Source organism: Macadamia integrifolia, chromosome 14 (genome assembly GCF_013358625.1).
Source record: "Macadamia integrifolia cultivar HAES 741 chromosome 14, SCU_Mint_v3, whole genome shotgun sequence".
NCBI classification, from domain to species: domain Eukaryota; kingdom Viridiplantae; phylum Streptophyta; class Magnoliopsida; order Proteales; family Proteaceae; genus Macadamia; species Macadamia integrifolia.
Window position 1 is genome coordinate 6,107,444 of NC_056570.1, and position 22,279 is coordinate 6,129,722.

General features: G+C 37.7%; 1 protein-coding gene across 1 annotated transcript; it reads right to left on the reverse strand.

Annotated features, from left to right (window-relative positions):
- Window positions 1-10,442: 10,442 nt before the first annotated feature.
- On the reverse strand, window positions 10,443-21,850 carry LOC122060876 (probable apyrase 6). The gene is made up of 2 exons (XM_042623976.1): window positions 21,633-21,850; window positions 10,443-10,833 (listed from the first exon to the last, which is right to left on the reverse strand). The coding sequence occupies exons 1-2, from the start codon at window positions 21,644-21,646 to the stop codon at window positions 10,566-10,568; spliced, it is 282 nt and encodes a 93-aa protein (XP_042479910.1). The 5' UTR covers window positions 21,647-21,850; the 3' UTR covers window positions 10,443-10,565.
- Between the last annotated feature and the right edge of the window lie 429 nt (window positions 21,851-22,279).

Below are 22,279 nucleotides of genomic sequence, written 5' to 3' on the forward strand. Positions count from 1 at the left end.
CATGTATGTTAACAATTTTGATACATACATATTGACATCATACATGCATGCATACATAAGTAATGGGTTTTGGGTTTTGATGGATAACCCCTTATAGAAGATCAGATCCATGGTGACCTAGATTAAGACAAGAATACACATTAATGGATAATTTCCATAATAATTTCTTTGCAGAAGGACCTTCATCCTTTACTGATATAGTACAGAAATCATGCAGCCAATACAAATAATCTATCAACTCAATACTCTTGAAGTTCTGAACTAGTACAAATAGGACATGATCAGAAGAAAAAGAGAAACTTTAGGCCAGTTGGTGGTGAATATAGGACTGAAACTATTGAATGCCACAAGGGGAGATCTTCATGTACCAAACACGAGATCCCCATTTTAGCCAGCACATAAGTTGCCACGTGTAAAATTTCATTTTTATTGGGTTTGCTTCATTCCATGATGAGTTCATGTCAAGCTTTTTATGATTTATTTAGAGAGGAGGTAGCTAGGGCTAACTTTATTGATTAAATTATTTTCTTTTCCCTTTTTATGATTAAGGAAAGATCTGGTCAACCCATTAACGTGTTGATTATGTGGTTTCAAATTTTCAAGTATGGCCTAAGGACCTAAGGACCTATCAAAGGCCATGTCAAGCTAAAGGCATATATCTTATTTTTCTTTTTTAATCTTCCTATCCATTATGGGTATATTTATCTTATATTTATTTAAAAAAAATAGTTATTATAATAATCAAGAAAAAAGCTATCAAAGGCCATCAGTCAACTGCCACGAAGGGAGATTATTTGTTGAAAAGACCATTCTAGAATTAGAAAGTTACAATATTAATTATCAATGAGCAACTTTTCTGAATTTTGCCTAAGCTCCTAGAAGCAACTGAAATTGGAATTTGCAAATTCCTATCTATATATATATATATATATATGACACATGACACAGACAAAAGGATAATAATAATAAAACGGGAGAAAGAACACTAACCAACTATCTCTCTGCGTGCAAACAGATGATGTTGTGAAAACTAGAGGGGTACGGGTGTTTTTTCACAGCATCCTGTGTTTGGATGTAGAGAACATAGATGGATAGCATTTTTTCTCCCTAAAATAAAAAATAATAATAATAAAAGAAATCAATAAACAATAAAATGATGGCATTCATTCACTAGTAAACCTTGATGAGAATAAATCATAAGTAGAGAAATAACAACCTTCCAGCCTTGGAAATTAAAAGATAGCAATCAAGCTATTGCGTACGTGGCATCCACACTACGTGCACATTAATTTGAATAATGTACGTGTGGACTCCACTTTTTTCTTATTAGGGTTTGTTTGCAATTGCTCCAAGTAATGCTAAGATCAGTTGTGAGTGAGTGAGTAGGGAAAGTTTACAAAAATAAAGGGGTAGGGGAATAATAACCATATAAGGAAGATGGTTTTAATTTCACGCAAGTCTTGCAACCAAATGAGGTGAATGCTGTAGCTTTGAGGCTCTTTCTTTCTGTAGGAAATGTGAAGAGGAGACCACATGTGATCTCTTCACTTTCGGTGTGAAGACCTCAAATGCTGTCAGCCTGGCCAGCGAGAGAAAGAGAGAGAGAGATCTTCTTCATTTTTCTCTCCTTAGAAATGAAGAACAGGGAACTAAAGATTAAATAGAGGAAGCGGAGGGGGAGTTTATAAAGTTAGAGAGCATGTGAGTGAGTCAAAAAGTGTAAAGAAACAGGAACATGGGTCTCCTATTGAAAACCAGACTACATCAAAGCTTGTATAGGGGTGTTGGGTACATTTAATTGCACTGAAGCTTTATCTAAACATGGATAGTACAAATGCTGTTTAGAATAATAGGGACTACAGAGCCCAAAGTCCTGTGGCTGTGAGTAATAAGTGATAAACGGTGGTGATGACCCAACATGATACATGATATATGAATTGCTTTGTTTAAAGAGGAGGAGATCGATGAGGAGATCTCTATTTAAGGAATTATTATTAATAATGTAGGGAATCGTTTTAATGTGGCATTAGGACTATGGATGGCGATGGGGTGAGGCTGGTCTAGCAGTATATGATCAAGAGACTTGGTTCGGGTAGGTCCACCAGGTTTTAACAAGCTAGGGCAACACAGATTAGGGTTGAACAATGTGGTAAATGGATGGGAGAACTTTCATTAAATGCATGGTCTATGTAAATGATTATTTTATGTGTATTTTTGGAGGTCCATCTTCTAAGGTTGCGATCTTTCTAAATGGGGTAGATCACCACTCAAAAGGCAAGTTTACCAATCTTGTCACAATTTTGATTTCCTATTAAAGTAATTTTTGATCCACTGACATTCCCTATCAAAAGGGAGGAGACTATTTGATGAAGGCGAGCAATTTCGGATGATGTCTTTCCAGACAGAGGCAGAAAATGGGTCAAAAAATAGATGAGGGACATCCTCTTGGGCATACTGGCATAGGTATCAAATAGACGATTGAATTATTTCTCCCTCTTGTAGGAGAAAGAGAGAGAAGGTCCTTTAAATAAGAAAACTATGACAAGGAATATGACTTAAAAACCAAGCAATGAAGAAATAAGAAACCATTTGAGCATTAGCCCACATTAGATTCCAAGCTGAAGTCCATGTGAAGGATCCTAAGCTCGTGGCCATCCAAATGATTTTGTCACCCCTCCCATTTGGTCTCCATCACATAAGATCTCAGAGACAAGGGCTCCTATTTCCGATCTCCATCATAGCATTTCTGTCCATAGGTTTTGATTATAATTCCAGGGGTTGATTCAGATTTTGTGGAATTACATAGGGTTGATCTTATCTCATATTTAGTGGAGGGCTAAGATTTCTTTCTTATAAATCTAATGTTTAGGATTATATGGGTGGTTAGCAAGTTTTGGGTAATTTTTGGATCTTTATTTGAAATACATGTGATTGTCAGAGCATGGAGAATCTTTTGTAGTTATCATAGGAAAAAAAAAAGAGTTTAAAAACTCACTCCCATATATCATTCTTTCATTTGGAGTTGTACTTCCACTCCCTTTAAGTCCCTTCTCATCATTCTTCCTCCATTTTTTTGACAGATCAACGAGATAGGTGGGGTCCTTTCAAAGATGGACCACCCAATGTCTGGCACATGTGGTAGTTTATGAATATTAGGTTAGAGTTGTGTCCATCAAATTTGGATTATTTTTTTATTGTAAATTAATTATTTTTATATGTTCTTAGATTTTCACTTTAAATCATTTTTTGCTTGGGATAAGATTAGACATCTTATTTATATGGTCGTCTTACATATATCACTGCCAGTAAATGCGGAACAAGATTTTCGCTAATAGAATTTGATTGGTCCTTTGACTTGATAGGTTCTTGTGGCAGTTTTATATCATAAACTAGGTGCACAAATGGTTGATATTAACCTAATTATATATTGATGTACTGGATTCTTGGTGTTTGATCGTGAATGAGAGAAACGCTCAACATGGAATCCTTTTTTTTTTTTTTTTTTTGGCTAACAACGGGCATCTAAGCCTTGGGCCTGATTAGTCCTGCAGGTCCATGCTAACCCCACAGCTACATGAACCGGGCCATACCGAGGTTGAATGCTTTTCTTACTAAGAAAATTCAAGAAAATAATAATCTAATATTGAGGTTTAGAATCCAAGGACACTCTTATTGGGAAGCCCACTCAAAGTGAGCAACCTTGCATATAAAAATAGATGACGAGAGACCCAACAATTTGGCTTTTCCTCTCTCTCCCCTTCTTCCTTCCTTCCCTCCTTTTTGTTTGGTAATCAGGGTTTTGTGAAAACCTTTGAAGAAAGAGTGCCAGTGTGTATTCTCAACAAAGGTATTCTTTGAATTTTCCAAGTGAAGAAGACCTAAGAAGCATGGAAGAGCTATACTATTAAAAAGTAACCTGTTTATTCTTTATAATTTTTTATACAATAAAATCTCACATGTATTGAAAAATTTATTGAAAATAAATGTACAATTGAAAATAGATGAGAAATACCAATATATGGTGTTTGGGAGGGGGGGGGGGGTGGGTTGGGTTGAGTTGCAAAGAACAGCCTTTTAACTTTGAAATATTCAATTCTACTCACACATCTACAAGTGTGGTGAGTTATGCCTTTAGCTCCAACAAAAAAATAAAAAATAAAAAATAAATATTATGCCATTAGCGGCTTAGCCCATGACAACTTATCTGTTCTATTTAAAAAAAAAAAAATCCATATTTGATTTCATAGTATTGGAACAAACTATTGCATGCCTTCAATCTTAGAAAGTCGATCTCTTTTCTTGTAGAGATTAATTTGTTCAGCTTTTCTATCAAGGTTTTTTGGCCTTTTTGACTTTGAAACCAACTTCTAGAAACCATCTTTTGGTGAAGAAAGTGAACCTCCTTGAAAATCAATTCACCAAAATATCTCTGAAGGGAGAGTATCATTTCAAACATTGGAGTAAACTTCTCCAAACATATATAAGGTCAATGGATTGTGTCCATTTAGACCCTTTAAGATGTTTAGATCCAAATAATCTGCCTCTACTTATTGTTATTTATTAGGGTAGTATTCATGTAATTAACAATAGAAGGTGAAGTTTCTAATAAATCACAAATTAAATCTGAGTATTTTTGTATTTTAAATTTTAATCGTCTGTTTTCACTTAGAATTAGGAGAATGTATAGTACTTTTTTAAAATATTGGTATACATGTGTTGGGATTTAAAATGTAATCGCAAGCGTACGGATCAATATAACTACGGGTCGAACACAGGGAGAACAACCACTTTATTTTTTTACTTCTTTTAATAGTGCGAAAGTGAACCTATTAATGGTTGTGATCTAATTCTAATTACCGTCCAAAACATATGTATCCAAAATAATGTCCTAACCATTCGTCACTTAAGAATTTAAAGACGCAAGCCACGTAATTAAAATTAAATAAATAAATAACTAAAAATAAACAACCCACGTAATTAAAAAAAAAAACAATAAAGGAGAAAAATGCTGAAATAAAAATAAAATAAAATAAAGGGGATAAAGCTAGAGAGAGACTCACAAGTAGGTTTCTTTACTTAGCATGAGGGATGCATTATAATATGAGCTTCTCTACTTGGTCAGAGAGTCATTCTTACAAGCGTTACTCTACTTGGCTTTAAGGAAAGTGAGACAATTAAAATAGAAGCAATAAATTGATGGTTCTATGGTTAGGAGGGGTAAAGCCAACACATACACTAGCCATGAACCTTGGGGGAAAGGGATAGCAATAATGTAACGACTGAAATTAAATTTTTAAATTAAGAAATAAATGATAGTCAGAAGAGGGAATGAGAGGGGGAAGAAAAGACTACTGAAGGAGCCTACTTACTTGAATCAATGCTTGAACTTGAAAGCTTGGGTGATTTGAGATACTACCAGTACTAAAAACTAGATCTGGAATAAACCAAATCTGAAATTTCTAATACTAGAGAAAACAAATCTTGAAAAAAAAAATTAAACTTGAAAAAAAAAAGATGCTCCACAGCTCGTGATTTTGTCACCTAGATCTAAACCTAGAACTATAACTTTAAAAATTACAACTCAATTGCATAAGCCATAAACATAAAAGACTGAATAAGAATAAAAGAGTGCTTGCATTAATTGATATAAAAAACTATTACAAAAGTGATTAAAGCAAAAATAGAGAAGAACTAAAACTAAAGAATGAGAGAGGGAGAGAGAGAAGAAAACTAAGCAGAAACTAAAAAATAAGCTAAGGGGAATAATAATATAGGAAGGGGGAGGAAGGGGCTTTTATAGGGTTTTTTTCTTGCCTCCTTTCTTCTACAAGTCTTCTGTAAGAAAAGAAAGAAAATTAAATTAAATTAAATCTTGACAAAAATCCTCATTCTCTGAGATATTGTGTGAGGAAAGAGAGAATCTGTTTCCATAATTAACACATTCACCAATATCTTGCAATATTGATTGAATCAGAAAGGAATCTCTGCATCGCATCTTCAAGATCTTGTGAGATGGCAATGAGAGAAAATAATCTTCAAGATTTTGTAGGAGAGAGGATGTGATACCAATGAGTGGATCCCACCTTTGGACTGGTTCTTGATTCACTTTAAGCACTTTCTCTTGTAGACTTGGAAACTAAAAAAAAAACAAGAAAAACAAAAGTAGTACTATCCAAAGTGGGGCAAAATGTATACTTTTATCCCTAAGATTTCACACATTATTGTGCCCATCAACATGCATGACATACACGGGATGTATGTCAATACAAAAGAGATATTTAATTGAATTAGACTTTGAACTTTGACACGTGACAAATCTAGACCATATCTTCTCCATCCAATAGACATGATGAGGATATCATCTATTCATGTGCATAATAGATGGTTTGTAACATTTGGAAAAAAAAAAATAGACCTTTACTATTTTCTGTCATCCTTATAAGTTAATAATGAAAGCTTGAAGCTCTCCCTCTCTCTCATACACATCCGCATGCCCGCATACACCCACGCACGATCCTTAAATTAGTGGTTGCAACATAATGGCCCATATAATCAAAAAAATCTTGATGAAACCCTTCAAGTCACTCTCATACGTATCAATCAACTGTACCTAACTTGGCAAGGGTTGGCATATGAGGTAGGAACCAGTGCTACAGTTAAGGACTTCATGAACTGGTATTGCTCAAAGCCTTAAAGTAGAGTCTGGACCACATGAAATCTTGAAGAAATTTTGGAAAAAAATTAATGATAGGTAGCACAGAAGAGGTGGACTCATTGAATTCTAACAAGGACTCGGAGGAACATCACAATTAATCCATGAAGCATGCATAGATGCTCCTATAAATGATTTCCCATTTGTAGAAATAAGTCAATGCAATAACATATTGTTGAAAGGAATTTGATCTACAAAACCTGAAACTTTGATAAGAGAAGAATTGCCAATCTCTTATTGTTTGATCATGAACTGCTTTGGATTCAATAGGTAATAGTTATTAATTGGTTGGACCGGATTTGCTGGTCCAAACTGTTGTATAGCCCAAATTGCCACGTCAGCCCTTGCATACCTTGATCCATTGTTTTTTGGATTGCTAAAGCACATATATATATATATATATACTTGATTTCATCGATGGAAGAATTTTTTTTGCGAACGAGAACATCTAGACTTTTGGCCAACGAATCCCTCTGAATGCATGTGTACACCCCCTTCACACACAAGTCGGGTTTGCTCTGATTCCTATGAGAAACATAAAAATTTTAAGACTGACCCAAAAGAGATAAAAGGAGTCGAACTCAAGACGCAATAGAAGGAGATTGAGAAGATGGTGGTTATGATAACTAAAAATAAGGTCTTGGATTAGAATGATGGTATTGTAACACACGAAAGAGAGTGTTTAAAACCTAGATAAGTACCGCAATGATTCATGGAGTAGAATTTTCATTTTAGACATAATTATTCCATTAGGATTGATCCTAGATGTTATAGTATGACCGAGCAAACATCAAGTTAGAATTTCTAAGACTTTTTTTTTCATGTGGCAATATGGCCTAAGTGGGAGAATTTTGGTGTGGCTCAAATTACCACATCAGCCCATGCATGCCATAAATCGCTAATGTTTCCTTTCGGAGGCCAGGAAGTACTGCTGATATTTTAATGCTATTAGTGGCGGTTTTTTTTTTTTTTTTTGGCCAAAAACCATGTCTATGTGCAGGGCCTGTTCTCGAATAAAAAACACTTTTCCATATATGAAATGGAGAGGGTGTTTCCTGCCCGGTAATGAAGCTACACTGCCCATTTGCATGAAAGGAGAAATTGGCAGTCCCTTGTTGACTGGGTAGCCTCAATAAACAAATTTATACAGAAAACTACATTTAAGGGTCAATAATAACCGGACCTTTTCCCCTTTTTCTTTCATCTTTCTTCTTCTTCTTCCAAACCAATGTTGAGCATAAACTTAACCATGCATGTTATCTCTGTAAAAAAATTAATAACATCTAACCCAGAAGGACACCTGACTCAGTAGAGAAGAACAGAACCAAAAAACACTGGAGGTACAAGTAGGGTCCATCCCTACCACCCAATGCAAAGATACTTTAAGGAGTCTTAGATAAAGAACAATGACATTGCTCCTAATAAATGTCACATGCTATGTATAGGTTTATGTAGCTAAATTAATATCTTAAAGATTTGATATTTCTCATGGATGCATGCATGTCTATGTTAGTGAATGTAGCTCATCACACATATACACATGCATAAAATGATGTACACATTATTGGTAGTAGATGCTCCCTCTCTCTTCCGATCATATGTCCCCACTATATGAATTGTAAGGCATTTCTTCCGTGTGCATAGACTTAACATCTCACACAGGTAGCGTTTAGATTCCTCTCCATATACATGAATACAATATGAAAAAGGATTTCCACATTACAAAAGTGGGGATCCCTTCCCATGCTCATTATTTGTTGATTACGATATACATGTACATACAATATGCAAAAAACTCACACTGACACTCTCACCTTGCCCATGTAATATTATACAATCTCTATGGCTAGCTAAGATCAACGTATCCTTTTGTTAAAGAAACTTGATTTCTTTCTACTTTCTCGAGTAATTCCACAGGCTCATTACGTGTCTGTTCCCCATTACCAAAATCCATATTAATCACAACCTTCTTCATCAACCTCTCATCTTGCGGTGTTGAAGGAAAGCGAAACTTCTAATTGAATCATTCAAATGCTTCAAAAGAGCAAAAAAATGCTACCTCCTGATATAAGTACACGCCAACACCAATGGTTGTCTGATATAAGTGCACGCCAACACCAATGGTTGTATGATATAAGTACACGCCAACACCAATAGTTGTAGTTCGTTGATGCTTCCTTAATTGAGAGAAAGTAACATCAGAATATGTTTGGCAGCCAATGAGAATGACAGAACAAAGTCGACATAAGCGATTAGAAACACCAAGCATTGCGAAAAAAAGTCATTTCCACACGGTTTAGTGGCACAATTAACAAGTAACGTATCATTAATTAGGATGATAATACTATTTTCGGTAATGATCTTTGCCAATTTTTAAGATCACTCTTTTTTATGAAAAAGAACAATAATTGATCCTGTCCCTCACGTCCTATCACAAGGTCCCGTGGAATGACTTCCCGCCACCCATGTGCTCTGGTCAATATTCTTGTGCGCTTTCCCATTGGACATAGGGAAGACTGAAGACGGCCAATTTGTGATTTCCAAATAAAACTTCTAGAATGAAAAAAATATATATATTAAATAAATAATATATATATATATATATATATATACTTGTCAGGCTTACATTTCGTAACAACAGAAGTATCAGAATAAATTCTAATAATCACTTCGCTACTTTATATGCAAAATAAGAGGGAAAAAAGTCCCTAATCATGCAACCCCTGTGCCCAGACCGCAGTGAAATGATACCCTCCCTCTCCTTGAAATTTAAAAAACCAACACCATGTTTATACCCATGTCCACCCCCTCATTTGCCCTGCATTATCGTAGGGGCCATGAGCATTCTTTTCCATGCAAAATAATTATTGTAGGTTCTTCTAGTATATCAAAAGTTACAGGGAAGAAAAAAAAAAAACACTATCTAGCCAAATTATAAGCACATGCATACAATTATTCCGTAGTTATACATTTCAATTGTTATGGTCAGCTGTGTGTGTAAGGTTCTTTTCAAGTCCTTGTGTTGGTTTAAATTGTTCAAAAATGAAATTAACTGTTCAAAAATTTTCATTGATACAGTGAATATATTGGGCCTGAGGCTATACAACTCGGGACAAACTCGGTCCCAGTTTTTTTATCTGGGCCCCACTAACTTCCCTTAGAATGAGACCTGGCAACAAATGGCTGAAATACATCTAACCTTCTTTACTCGGGACTTGTCCATCTGTTTATCATCATTGGAACGGGCATGACATTAAGATAATAAAAGGCACCCAAACCCATGTGAATCCCAGTGGAAATCAGACCACAAAACTGTAAGCGACAATTCTAAACATCGATCCTTCAAAATTTATGGTACAGACCTGATGACACTCCACATATGGTCAGTGGGAGGATTTGAAAAAAAAAAAAAAAAAAAATTGCTCATCAAAACCGTTGGTATAGAAAGTGAGGCAAGATTTCTAAACAAATGGTGAAATGGGAAAATCTAGGTCCAAAGATCTATCAATAGATAAGGATCACCCAACAATGCAATGAATGGATTGGAACCAAACAATGGGGGTTGATCTTGATCCACTGAACATGGATGTCATAGCATGGGTGCCCTGGACAGTCATACAGCCAACCGAACGCACAATCTTATGGTCGTCGAGGAGAATCGCCACTCAACAGAGCCAGTAGGTTGTTTCCACAAGTGATTGGCAGGAAGCTATAAAGTTCAAGATCAGGATAAAAGAATTTCCATCTCATTGCTCTGGCCCATCCTCTCCCTTTCCTTCAGTTTCCTCGAAGACTATTTTTGCCATTGCCATTACAAATAAATTTACAAACTTCTAAAAACGAAATCACAAAATCACCTGGGTATACGGGTGATAATGTAATGCCCTTTCTCCAGGTCATACACTGTCTTCAGTTGAGGTTTCCTCCATTTCGATACATAGAATGCAGCAATGGCTGCCAAGAAGATAATGGCAAAAAGTGAGAGGTATGTGACCGTGTCATTCCCAACAATGTGGCCCAGGTTTTCTGGTTCCAATTCAAGAGGCTCCACCGTCTGGAGGATGAAAGCTCCTAAAGTCCAGTCAACAGCAGTACTGCCAGCCTGGTTTGCAAACCCAATCCTGCAAAAAATATGTTTTTCTCCTCATTTGATTTCGAAAAAGTGAGATCAGCATTTTCCTCGTCTAAATGTCCCATATAGATTATTTTGATTATCAATAGGATTTTATTCAGTGTTTTGAAGCCTGGGCAAGGCCAAGCCAAGTAGATTTGCTCACAAGGCTACAAGTGCAATGGTGTTCTAATATACGCTATTAAAAGACACCACCAAAAACAAGTGGGTTTCACTGCCTAGGTGACTTGAGTGGACTTTTATTGTTATGGGATTTAATTGCAGACTGCTCAATTACTATGTTGAACTTTAGGTCTATGGGGGACACAAGTTTTATCGTTTAACAATGAGTCTAATTGTTGTGGGGTCCATCAACAGTCTCATTGATGGAGGGCCTTAGGGAAGAAGGGGAAGATCAAAGTAGAGAGGGGAAGGGGGGGAATCACACACTCAACTAGTGCACAAACTCAAACATCTTTATTCAATAATCAAATCATTTTAAGTCTTTCATCGGTTGCAGCCTATATATAGGAAAATAAAAACATGAAATTAGAAACTTAACTGAAATGGAAACTAGCCCAAACTAGGAAACAACCATAAAAGAAAACCAATGCAAGGAAATAAAATCCTAACTCCTACATTCAAATCTGGAAAATAAAATGCATGAAATAAAGTACTAAGTAACTACTAATTTTATTTCCAACCCTTGTTGGACCAAAACCCTGGGTTGGACCGGCTCTTCTTGGCTTCCAAAGCTGGTCATGTTGTTCCAACCAGGTAAGGGCAGCCGTATCTGCATCAACTCTCCTCCTCTGAAAAGAACTTGACTCTGTTGAGTTAGAGAAATGACCAAGGAGACCGTCTGAAGGAATATACTGAATGATGAACGATCCCACCATCTTCTTGAGTTTAATTTCAAGGAAATCTTTGGCAGGATGAAACTTCATAGTCTTGTTGGCATGCGTGAAAGCATAAGTATTGGCATAGCCACAATGCTGTATTTTCTTGTCAAACAACCAAGGTCAACCAAGAAGGATATGGCACACCTTCAGAGGGAGGACGTCACACTGGACTGTATCCTTGAATCCATCAATAGAATATATGACCAAACACTTATCTGTGATTTTGAGATTAGTGTTATTAACCCAAGCAACCTTGCAGGGATTTGGATGTGGCTTTGTCTTTAATCCCAGCTTACAAACAGCGTCTTCAGAGACAACATTAGTGCAACTACCTCCATCAATAACCAAGGTTAACAACTGGTCATTACACTTCACGAGTTTAGAAAATACTACTGCGGCGCCAATCTTCATTGTCAGTGGCTTTCTGAGTGGTCAACACATGACGAATGACATAAAAATGATGTTGGTTTTCATCAATAAAAGTGTCATTGACTTCACCTAGGGCACACTCTTCTCTTCAATCAACTGTCAGAACCAAGTTGCTCTTCGGGATGAAAGCAACCAAACGGCTGAGACATTGAGCACTGATATGTCCAAATCCATTGCATGAATAACACTTAAAACTGTAAATTTTTTTGCATCAAAAGGTTTATCTGAACCACGCCGAGGGGGTGAGTATAGACGAGTAGGCCGTGAAGATGACATTTCAGAAACATGTCGAGGTGGAGAATACGTCCAACTAGGTTGTGAAGAGGGCATAGATGAAGCACTAGCCTACGGTTTGCTAGATGACCTTAGGTAGGAGGCTGTTGCAGGATGGAATTAGTACCTCGAGGAAAAATATATGCAAAATTTCTCCAGTTGTAGGGGTGTTTCAGACTTTCAACCTGATACGCTACTTGCACGGCGTCTTCCATGGTAGGCAGTCGACTAGATGCAAGGGCAGCACTAAGTTGAGGGTGCAAACCATTGCGAAATTGTGCAACTAATACTTCATCCCACTCAAAATCAGAACGAGTGGCCAAATAATAAAATCTTGCAACATATTCTTCAACGGTCAAATTGTCTTGTTTCAACTGTGCAAACCTGAGATGCATGCGTTGCTTGTAATCAGAATGCAAGAATCTCCGGTTCATGACTTCATGCATTTTAGCCCAAATAGTGACTAAACCAATGCCTCGGGTTCGATTTTGTTGCTATTGTTTGATCCACCAGGCTCTAGCCGTGCCTTTCAATTTGGCTTCTGCAAATAGAATCTTTCGGGCCTCAGTCAACTCATACCATCTGAAGAATTTCTCCAAGCTGTGAATCCAGTCAAGGTACAATTCTGGATTGTTGTCTCCATAAAAATCAAGGACATCCAATCTTGCTACTCTTTCTGGTCCATCATATCTACCAGTACCATATGGTGGTGGAGGAGGTGGTGGTGGTGTATGATGTGGTGGCGGTGGTGGTAGTGGTGGTGGTAGTGGTAGTGACGGATCTTGTGGAGTGGTGTTGGAAGAATCCCCAGAATGGATGGGACTTTTTTTTATCTGCAGCCACCATTCGATCAACAAAAATTTGCATAGACTCCATCATTGTCTTAAGAGAAGTGATAATGGTAGTGAGAGCATCAATTTTTGCATCAGTTTCTCCTTTATAAGAGTTCAGCTGCCGGATAACTTCACTATTGGCTACCATGGTGATGATAAACAGAGAATACTCACAGATAATGACGAGAGTAAATAGATGAAAATTAAAAGAAAAATGGCAGAATGGTAATTAGGTAGAAGTTCTTTAGTGAACAGCAATTCTGTAAATACAGAAGTGCAACTTGAAACCCAATAAAGTAATGTATATAGGGGGAGGGCCAAACTTGGAAAATAGAAAATGAATATGGGATAAAAAGGAAATAAGGAAGAAGGTAAGGGAAGAATGGTAAGTAACAACTATTGAAGGGGCAAAAAAGGGAGTCGTGGGGGTAGGGATGTACCGAGAAGGAAGTATTGAAACCGGCAGTGATGGATTTCAGCAAGTCTCTCCAGCAATAGAAGATCGTGGCAGCAATGAGACTTTTGGAGGAGGCGTGAACTGTGATGGAGTTCTAGGGAGTTCGATTTTGAGAGGTGTCACGGAAGGAGGGTTAGCTGCAACAAGAGCTTCGAACCAGGTAGTCTTGCCTCTCACTCTCTTCGACTTCTCTGCTTCTTCTTCTTTCTTCTTTTCTTCTTTCTCTTCTTCTTCTCCCGTCTTCTTTTTTATTTTCTGTCTTCTGTTCTCTGTTCTCTTTTCTGCTGCTTCTCTTTTTGTTTTTGCTGGCGGAACTCTAGAGAAGGGTCGACTGAGAAGAAGTTCTGGGTATGGCTTCTTCTCCTTCGATCTCTTTATCTCCTTGCTTCTCCTGTCCTTCTTTCTCTATGCTGTGCTGTTTTTTCCTTTTTTTGTTCTCAGTTTCTGTAGAACTGAAACAGAGAAAGGGGGAAGGGAGGGCAAGATAGAAGGAAGAAGGAAGAAGGGGAATGGGATCTTCGGCTCTGATACCAAATTGATGGAGGGCCTTAGGGAAGAAGGGGAAGATCAGAGTAGAGAGGGGAAGGGGGGAATCACAATATCACACACTCCACTAGTGCACAAACTCAACATCTTTATTCAATAATCAAATCACTCAAGTCTTCCATCAGTTACAGCCTATATATAGGAAAATAGGAACATGAAATTAGAGACTTAACTGAAATGGAAACTAGCCTAAACTAGGAAACAACCATAAAAGAAAACCAATGCAAGGAAATAAAATCCTAACTCCTACATTTAAATCTGGAAAATGAAAAGCATGAAATAAAGTACTAAGTAACTACTAATTTTATTTCCAACCCTTGTTGGACCAAAACCTGGGCTGGAACGGTTCTTCTTGGCTCTTGGCTTCCAAAGCCAGTCATGCTGGTCCAACCAGGTAAGGGCAGCCATATCTGCATCACTCATATAGGTCTGAACATTTTGTTACAAGTAGTCAGTACATTAAGGAGTTTATGGTTAGAAGTGGTTACGAAGAGTTGTATAACTATTAGAATTCTGTTTTTCTTACTTTATTGTCTTCATATACAGCCTTAACACCCCCTTGGCCCTATCCAACAACCAACATAGATGATTTGATAGATAATAAAGTACCAGTTTTCACTCTCTTCACCCCCCGGGTAAAACAAATCTCTCTGAACTCTTTTTCTCTCTATCAATGTCTTCTCTTCTCATCCTAAATTCCGAATTGCAGGCCACCGTTTTATCAAGGTTCAGCAAGGTTTACCTACAGATATACAGGTATGCTCTCTTCTATTCTTGCTCTGCTTTCCTAAATTTTCAGCTATCAACAAAAAGAGAAAAGTGTTTTTGAACCTCCAGCATAGCCTACACCCACTCACATGGAATTCTTTATTGTTTTCTCTATTCAAAAAATAAATAAATAAAAAAATTCAATGAGATGGGGCGTAGGCTATGCTGGTGGTTCAGAGAACCCTTCCCCTAACGTAATACAAATATGAAACTTCCATCTTTCTATTCTTCATAATCAGAATTGATTCATATGGTCAATCTTATAGTCCATAGCTTACAACAACATAACCTTATCCCAACTAAACGGGGTCAGGACATGGATCCTTGCTCTCCCCTCAGCACTATTCAAAGTCATACATGATACATATTCCGTCCAGAACTTTTCATGGATACTGTTCACAGACCCTAAACAGTAATAGATTTCTTATTTTCACCTAATTTCTTGAACCCCTCAATTGTACCCTTTTCCCCACCACCTTCTTTTGTAGCTCAGCTTAGAAATCTGGAACCCTGACTGTCATACATAAGGGGGTCTCCTTTAATTAAAATCATAATAAAGATTAAGTTGCAAGCCTATAACTCGACAAGTAGCATTGTTTTTAGGTGTCAAACCAGTATGTATGTCCTAATTGTGGTGTCAATTAGAAGGTTATCATGCCGATGATATAACATGTCAGATGTGGCTGGGAGTACAAGCATATCAGTAAGAAGTAAGAATTGTATAACAAGAAACTTTTAGCAACAAGGAATTTATTTTTTTTAGGACAGTCATCAGGTAGTCTCATCCATAGTTGTCAAGGCGTCACCTAGGCGGTGCCTTGGCGTCCCGGCGGTAAGATTTAGGCATGGCAGTCCAACGATTTATGTTTTCACACTTGGCGGTCGCCATGGACTGCTAGGCGTCGCCTTGTCGACGCCATGGACGCCATACTACACTTTAGTACCTAGGCGGTCGATTTTTTTTTTTTTTTACTAAAAATATTTTGTTTATTATATTTTAATTGGTTTTTTTTTTTTTTAACTAACATTTTGTTTATTATAATGTGGCCATACGCTGCCACCGTTGAGACCAAACCCTCGGTCGACTTTCAAATTTTCAATTAACGCCGAAGAGACCAAAGTTACCAAACCCTCGATCAAAGCTCGAGAGTTCGAAGAGAAGAAAACCCTCGACCGCTGCAAGATTCTTCTCTTCTCCTTCTCCGGCAGCCACCGTTGCGACTTCTGCTCCTCTCCTTCTTCTTCTCCTTCTCCGGCAGCCACCGCTGGTTCTTCTCTTCTCCTTCTACTTCTCCGGCAGCCACCGTTGCAACTCTTCTCCTCCTTCTCCTTCTCCGGCAGCCACCGCTGCTCTTCTCCTCCTTCTCCTTCTCCGGCAGCCGCCGCTGCAACTCTTCTCCTCCTGCTCCTTCTCCGGCAGCCACCGCTGCAACTCTTCTCCTCCTTCTCCTTCTCCGGCAGCCACCGCTGCAACTCTTCTTCTTCTCCTTCTCCGGCAGCAACCAACAGCGACGTCTTCTCTGATCCTTCTCCGGCAGCAAGAACGACAACAACTACAATACGATATCGCCTGCGACATCTTCTCCTCCGGCAGCAAGAGCGACAACCAGGTAAGGGCCCCACCTGCAAGTAACTTCAATGTTTATAATATGTTTTCCTCTTTATCTGTATATCTAGTTATCTACTATCTAGAGCTTGATCTTGATCTGAAGATGGGAAATCATATATTTTAGATTGCTGGAAAAAAAAATATATAAGAACTTGACAATGGTCTTGGTTGTGTATTTGTGTTAAGTGAAATGATTAAGTTGGATTTGTGAGTGTTTGATTGTTTTTTTTTATGTTATCATGTTAATGTTATTGGTTAACACTTAACATACTTTGTTACTCTGTTTTGTAACTTGTAGGATAGGACTATAGGAGTTCATAATGGATGGTACTGTTGGTGGACCTGGTAGTAGTGGGGGTGATAATATAAGCACGGCTGCATATGATCCATCCAAAGACCCAACCAGGAAGGCCAAATCAAATGACCCTGGGTGGAAGTATGGGTATTGGCCTGACCTGTCAGACAAGAACCTTGTTAAATGCACTCTTTGTGGAAAAAACCTCAAGTGTGGAATTAAAAGGTTAAAGCAACATTTGGTGGGTGGATATGGAGATGTTGCTAAGTGTACCAAGACAACTGTAGCGATTGCTACAGAGATGAATGCAGCTCTTATGCGCAATAAGAAGAAAAGGATGCAAGACATTTTGGATGATGATGATGTTGATGTTGATGTTGGTGCTGGTGTTGGTGCTGGTGTTGGTGCTGATGTTGATATAGAAGTTGAAGGTCAAAGACAGTCTAGTAGGACTCCTTCTTCTACAACCTCTAGACTTATTCCTAGCTCTGGGACATTTGCTAAGAAAAAGAAAGTAGTCATTCAGCCACAAGTAAGGGGCCCCATGGATGCTCATGTTAGACGGACTCCTGAGCAAGTGGTTGCTGAGAGGCATCTTAAAGGTAGTACTCAGACTACTATAGAGAACCGGTTTAGATCAGCGGAAGAAAAAAAGAGAGTTGATAATCACATTGTTGACTGGGTTTATCAGTGTGGTATTCCATTCAATGCTATTAAGTCAAGGAGGTTTGAGGTGATGGTAGAATCTATTGCACAGTACGGGTCAGGATATAAGCCCCCAAGTTATCATGAAGTGAGAGTGCCATTGTTGAAGGCAGCAAAGGATAGAAATGCAGAGATGAAGAATAAATATGAAGAGTATTGGAAGCAGTATGGGTGCACTCTAATGACTGATGGGTGGACGGATAAAAGAGGAAGGCATTTAATTAATTTCCTCGTTAACTGTCCAGAGGGGACTTATTTCATGGAATCTGTTGATGCATCTAGTATATATCAAACTGCAGAGAAGTTGTTTGAATTGATTGACAACAAAGTTCAAGAAATTGGTGAGGACAATGTTGTGCAAGTTGTGTCAGATAATGCATCGGCTTATAAATTAGCCGGTACAATGCTGATGCAGAAGAGGACAAAGCTGTATTGGACTCCTTGTGCAGCGCATTGCATTGACCTGATGTTGGAGGAAATAGGATTCTTGAATTCTAATAGGACTGTGATAAGTAAGGCAAAAAAAGTAACCAACTTCATCTACAGGCACACACGCATTCTTGATGCAATGAGGGCTAGAACAAATGGGAGGGATCTTGTGAGGACAGCAGCTACTAGATTTGCAACTGCATTTCTGACACTTCAAAGCTTGTTAAAACATAGAGATGACTTGAGACATTTGTTTATTTCTGAAGAATGGACTAGTTCTAATTTGGCAAAGACCGAAGCTGGGAAGAAAGTGGTTGAGACGGTGTTTGCGGTAGCATTTTGGAATGGTGTGGAAAATTGTCTTAGAGCTTCAAAGCCACTTCTTACTGTCTTGAGGATTGTGGATGGTGATGAGAGACCTTCTATGCCTGAGGTTCAATTTGCCATGGATGAGGCAAAAAAGAAAATAAAAGAAAATTTTGGAGACAAAGAAAGGCAATACAAGAAAGTGTTGGATATTGTTAATACGCGTTGGGAGATTCAGATGGGGCGTCCTTTGTATGGAGCAGCACTATTTCTTAATCCTGGCAAATTTTTTTCTTATAAGGAAGGTGATGATGGTGGCTACCAAATTATATCTTCTCTACAGCTTGCATTTAATGAAGTCATTGAAAGAATGATACATGAACCAGCTTTACAAGACAAGATAAATACTCAAGCCACTTTGTATAGATATTCTCGAGGTGGTTTTGCCTCGGATATGGCAATTAGATCACGGGCAACCATGAGTCCTAGTAAGTAGAGTTCATTGTTTAATGTTTAGTTGTTTTGCTTGTGTGATATATTAAATATCAATCTAACTATTTTTATATATATTTATTTTTTATAGTTACTTGGTGGGGTTCATTTGAAGGTCATGCTTTTGAGCTTTCAAAGATTGCAAGACGTATTATAGGGCTTTGTTGCTCCTCTTCTGGTTGCGAGCGCAACTGGAGCACATTTGAGTTTGTAAGTAGCTGGGTCTCAAGTCTCTATTTCATATTTTAGACTTTTTATTTTTGGAACAATAACTTTGTTTGTTGTTCTCTATTGTTTATGAATTCAGATTCATACCAAGAAGAGGAATAGGCTGGAACATCAACGTTTGAATGATCTAGTCTATGTTCAATACAATCGCCGCCTAGAAGAAAGGTTTCAAGAAAGACGTCCCCTCAACAGAAATTATGATCCACTTGTGCTTGATGAACTGGATTGGAGTAGTGAGTGGATGATTGACGAGCAAGTGGATGATGTAGTCCATCCCGATGCTGATCTCACATGGGACGTTGCTGGTAGAGCAATGGGGGCAACAATGGAGGGGCCCAATCGACCCAGGAGAGCTCAATCATCAACCTCTAGAGGAAATTTGTGCTACACACGCCGTGGTAGAGGGAGGGCTGTTGGGGAGTCATCAGAATCAGATGGGGAAGAAGATTTGGAAGAAGAGGATGATGTGAATGATGACTTGGATGTCATAGATAACTTTGGTGAAAATGCAAATGCTTTTAGTGGACAAGGACAACAAAGGAATCTGCCATCTGTTGATTTGTTGGATGATTATGATGATTAAGTTATTTGTGTTTGACTGTTTGAGTGTTTGGATTTTATGTATTGTTTAAACTTTAAACTTTGAACTTGGATGATTAGTTAAGTTTTTTTTTTATGTTGAGTTCATTTGCTATCAAGCTTTATTGCTTCAGTAAGTCACTAATAGCTTAACAGGTTAGCCACTTATCTCATCATTTGATCTAATGATTCTATTCTTAGGTTTCCAAATATATATCTCTCATTCTGTCATTCATATATGATATATTGACATATATACCTTTTACTTTGTTCAGGTTGCTCACTCACTTCCAATCATTGCTTTCAAGCTTCAATCACAGGTTAGCCTTTTACTTTTTACTTTTGTGTGATGTACATGTTGATTTTTTATGACTTGATGAGTGATGAATTGATGTATAACTGTATAAGTCAATAATTTATGTTGATTTTTTATGACATGATATGGCTATGTTGATTTTTTTGATGATTTGATGTTACTTAATGTTTGTTTTATATGTTATAGGGTATATATTTTAGGCTTGTAGCATGCTAAATAACTTTAAAAAATAGGGAAAATAAAAAAATAGCATATTAAATAATTTTAGAAAATAGAAAATAGAAAAAATAAAAAATGACACACGGGCGATTTGACCGCCATGGCAACGCCAAAATGGGCGATTCATCGCCAAATCGATTAGCCACCCCTCCACCGCCTTGGATCGATTTGACGCCGTGACAACTATGGTCTCATCATAGTCAGGAGTTATGCAAAAATCAAAATCAATTCCCAAACTTTATTCACTTCCATATCTAAACACTATTTTCTGGTGAACACACACATAAAACTCTTGCCTGGGAAATAGCTCACTATTGATAAGCCAAGTTTACCTCAACTGAAAACAAAAGCACACCTTCCAAAGACTATGAACTCAATTAACCTAACAGTTCAAATTTCAAACATTTAAACTTTGGTAGTCTTACCTCCATGAAATATTTTTATCAAGACCTCAAGATAGCTCCTGTTCATCTGTTTCATCTCATCCATTCATTGTGATATTTATAGAAATAATTGAAACACACTCACAAAGCATTGGAAGTGAGAGCATCCTCATGTCTGCGTATGTTCAAATATACAACCTATAGTATTTTATCTCCAAGATTTCCACTCTGTCTACAATTTAGTGCCCCAGGGATCTGAAAAACTCCAACAAGATTTTGTATGGGATGGGAAGGAGGCTTAGAATATGTTTTATCTCGTAAAATGGAGGTTTTTCTGACAGAAAATGGAGAAGCTCTGAGATGAGAAGTGTCCACCTCATGAACAAAGCCTTGGTAAACAGCTACAGAAGTTCAGATCATATTCCATCATTATGCCAGGTGATTATAGAACACAAAAATATGGCTCTAGAAAATTACTGAGATCTTAAAATATTATGGTCTAGGAGCTGGAAGAGTATATAATGAAGGGTTTGGGGCAGTTTATCACACACAAAATTCAAGAATAGATAGGTGCTTGGGATTCAGCTTTCGGAGGTATGGTGGTAAAGTATGCAACATATGTCCAACCATACAGGTTCGCTACCGTAAGGAAAAACAAAAAAAGTGAATGTATGCATGTTTTTTAGGCAGCAGAGGGACCTATTAAATGAAGCCCGCATAAAGAGCAAGGCTCCATGCCTCTTCATTGAACACATTGTTCATTTGGACACCAGGATCTTGTAACTCATCTACGAATGACCTGGCCAGGATGACTGTTTCTAGGAAACAGAAGTACTTGTGACCTACCTGGTCATGGATTCATACTAGAGTGGTCTGGACAGTTCACTGTACTGAAATCCGTTTTTTTTTTTTTCTTCCTTTTCACATTTCTAATTTTCCTTAATTGTAATTTGACTATCTTTTTCCTTATAATAGAAGTCGGTTACTTTTAAATAAGATAAATAAACAAAAATAAATGCAGATGAGCATTGAGGTTTTACCTCTTATAATCCATAGGGATTCTTAGACTGTCGTGTAATAGCGCTACAATGAATGCAGACGAAAAACAATATCTCAACAAATCCACCTCATCAATGCCATGATGCCCTTCTTTCAGTTTACTCCAATCACCTTCACAGTAGTGCACTCCAGCCAACTCCAATTCTGACAGCGAAGCATTTGGAACAAGCCCAAAAAACTATCGGAGGTTGAAGGAAGAGAAAAGGACAAGGTTAAGGACTTGAAAACAACATAAAATGCCAGGATATTGTCAGCAATTCCATTACACATCCCCAAATGAATTAATTACCTATGAACCAAATCACAAGCATACGATATGTAAACCACTTCCTGAATTAGGCTTAAAAGTCATAAAATAAACAACCAATTTTTCAACCATCCAAAAAAAAAAAAACATATCTGATGTAGATTGAGCCTGCAAAAGAAGGGGGCTGCTGGTTCCATCAAACCTGACCAGCCAGCCCCAATGTTGGCCCATCAAGCCAACCCAAAACCAGAATTACTGTTCACGTGAACAGCAATTTGGTCTCTTTTTTGTTTCCTTTTTGTGTTAACAAGTAGACAAAGTCAGATTTTGAACTCTAGAAGAGTCCTTTATGGTCTTACAGCCATAGCCGCGCCTTACTCC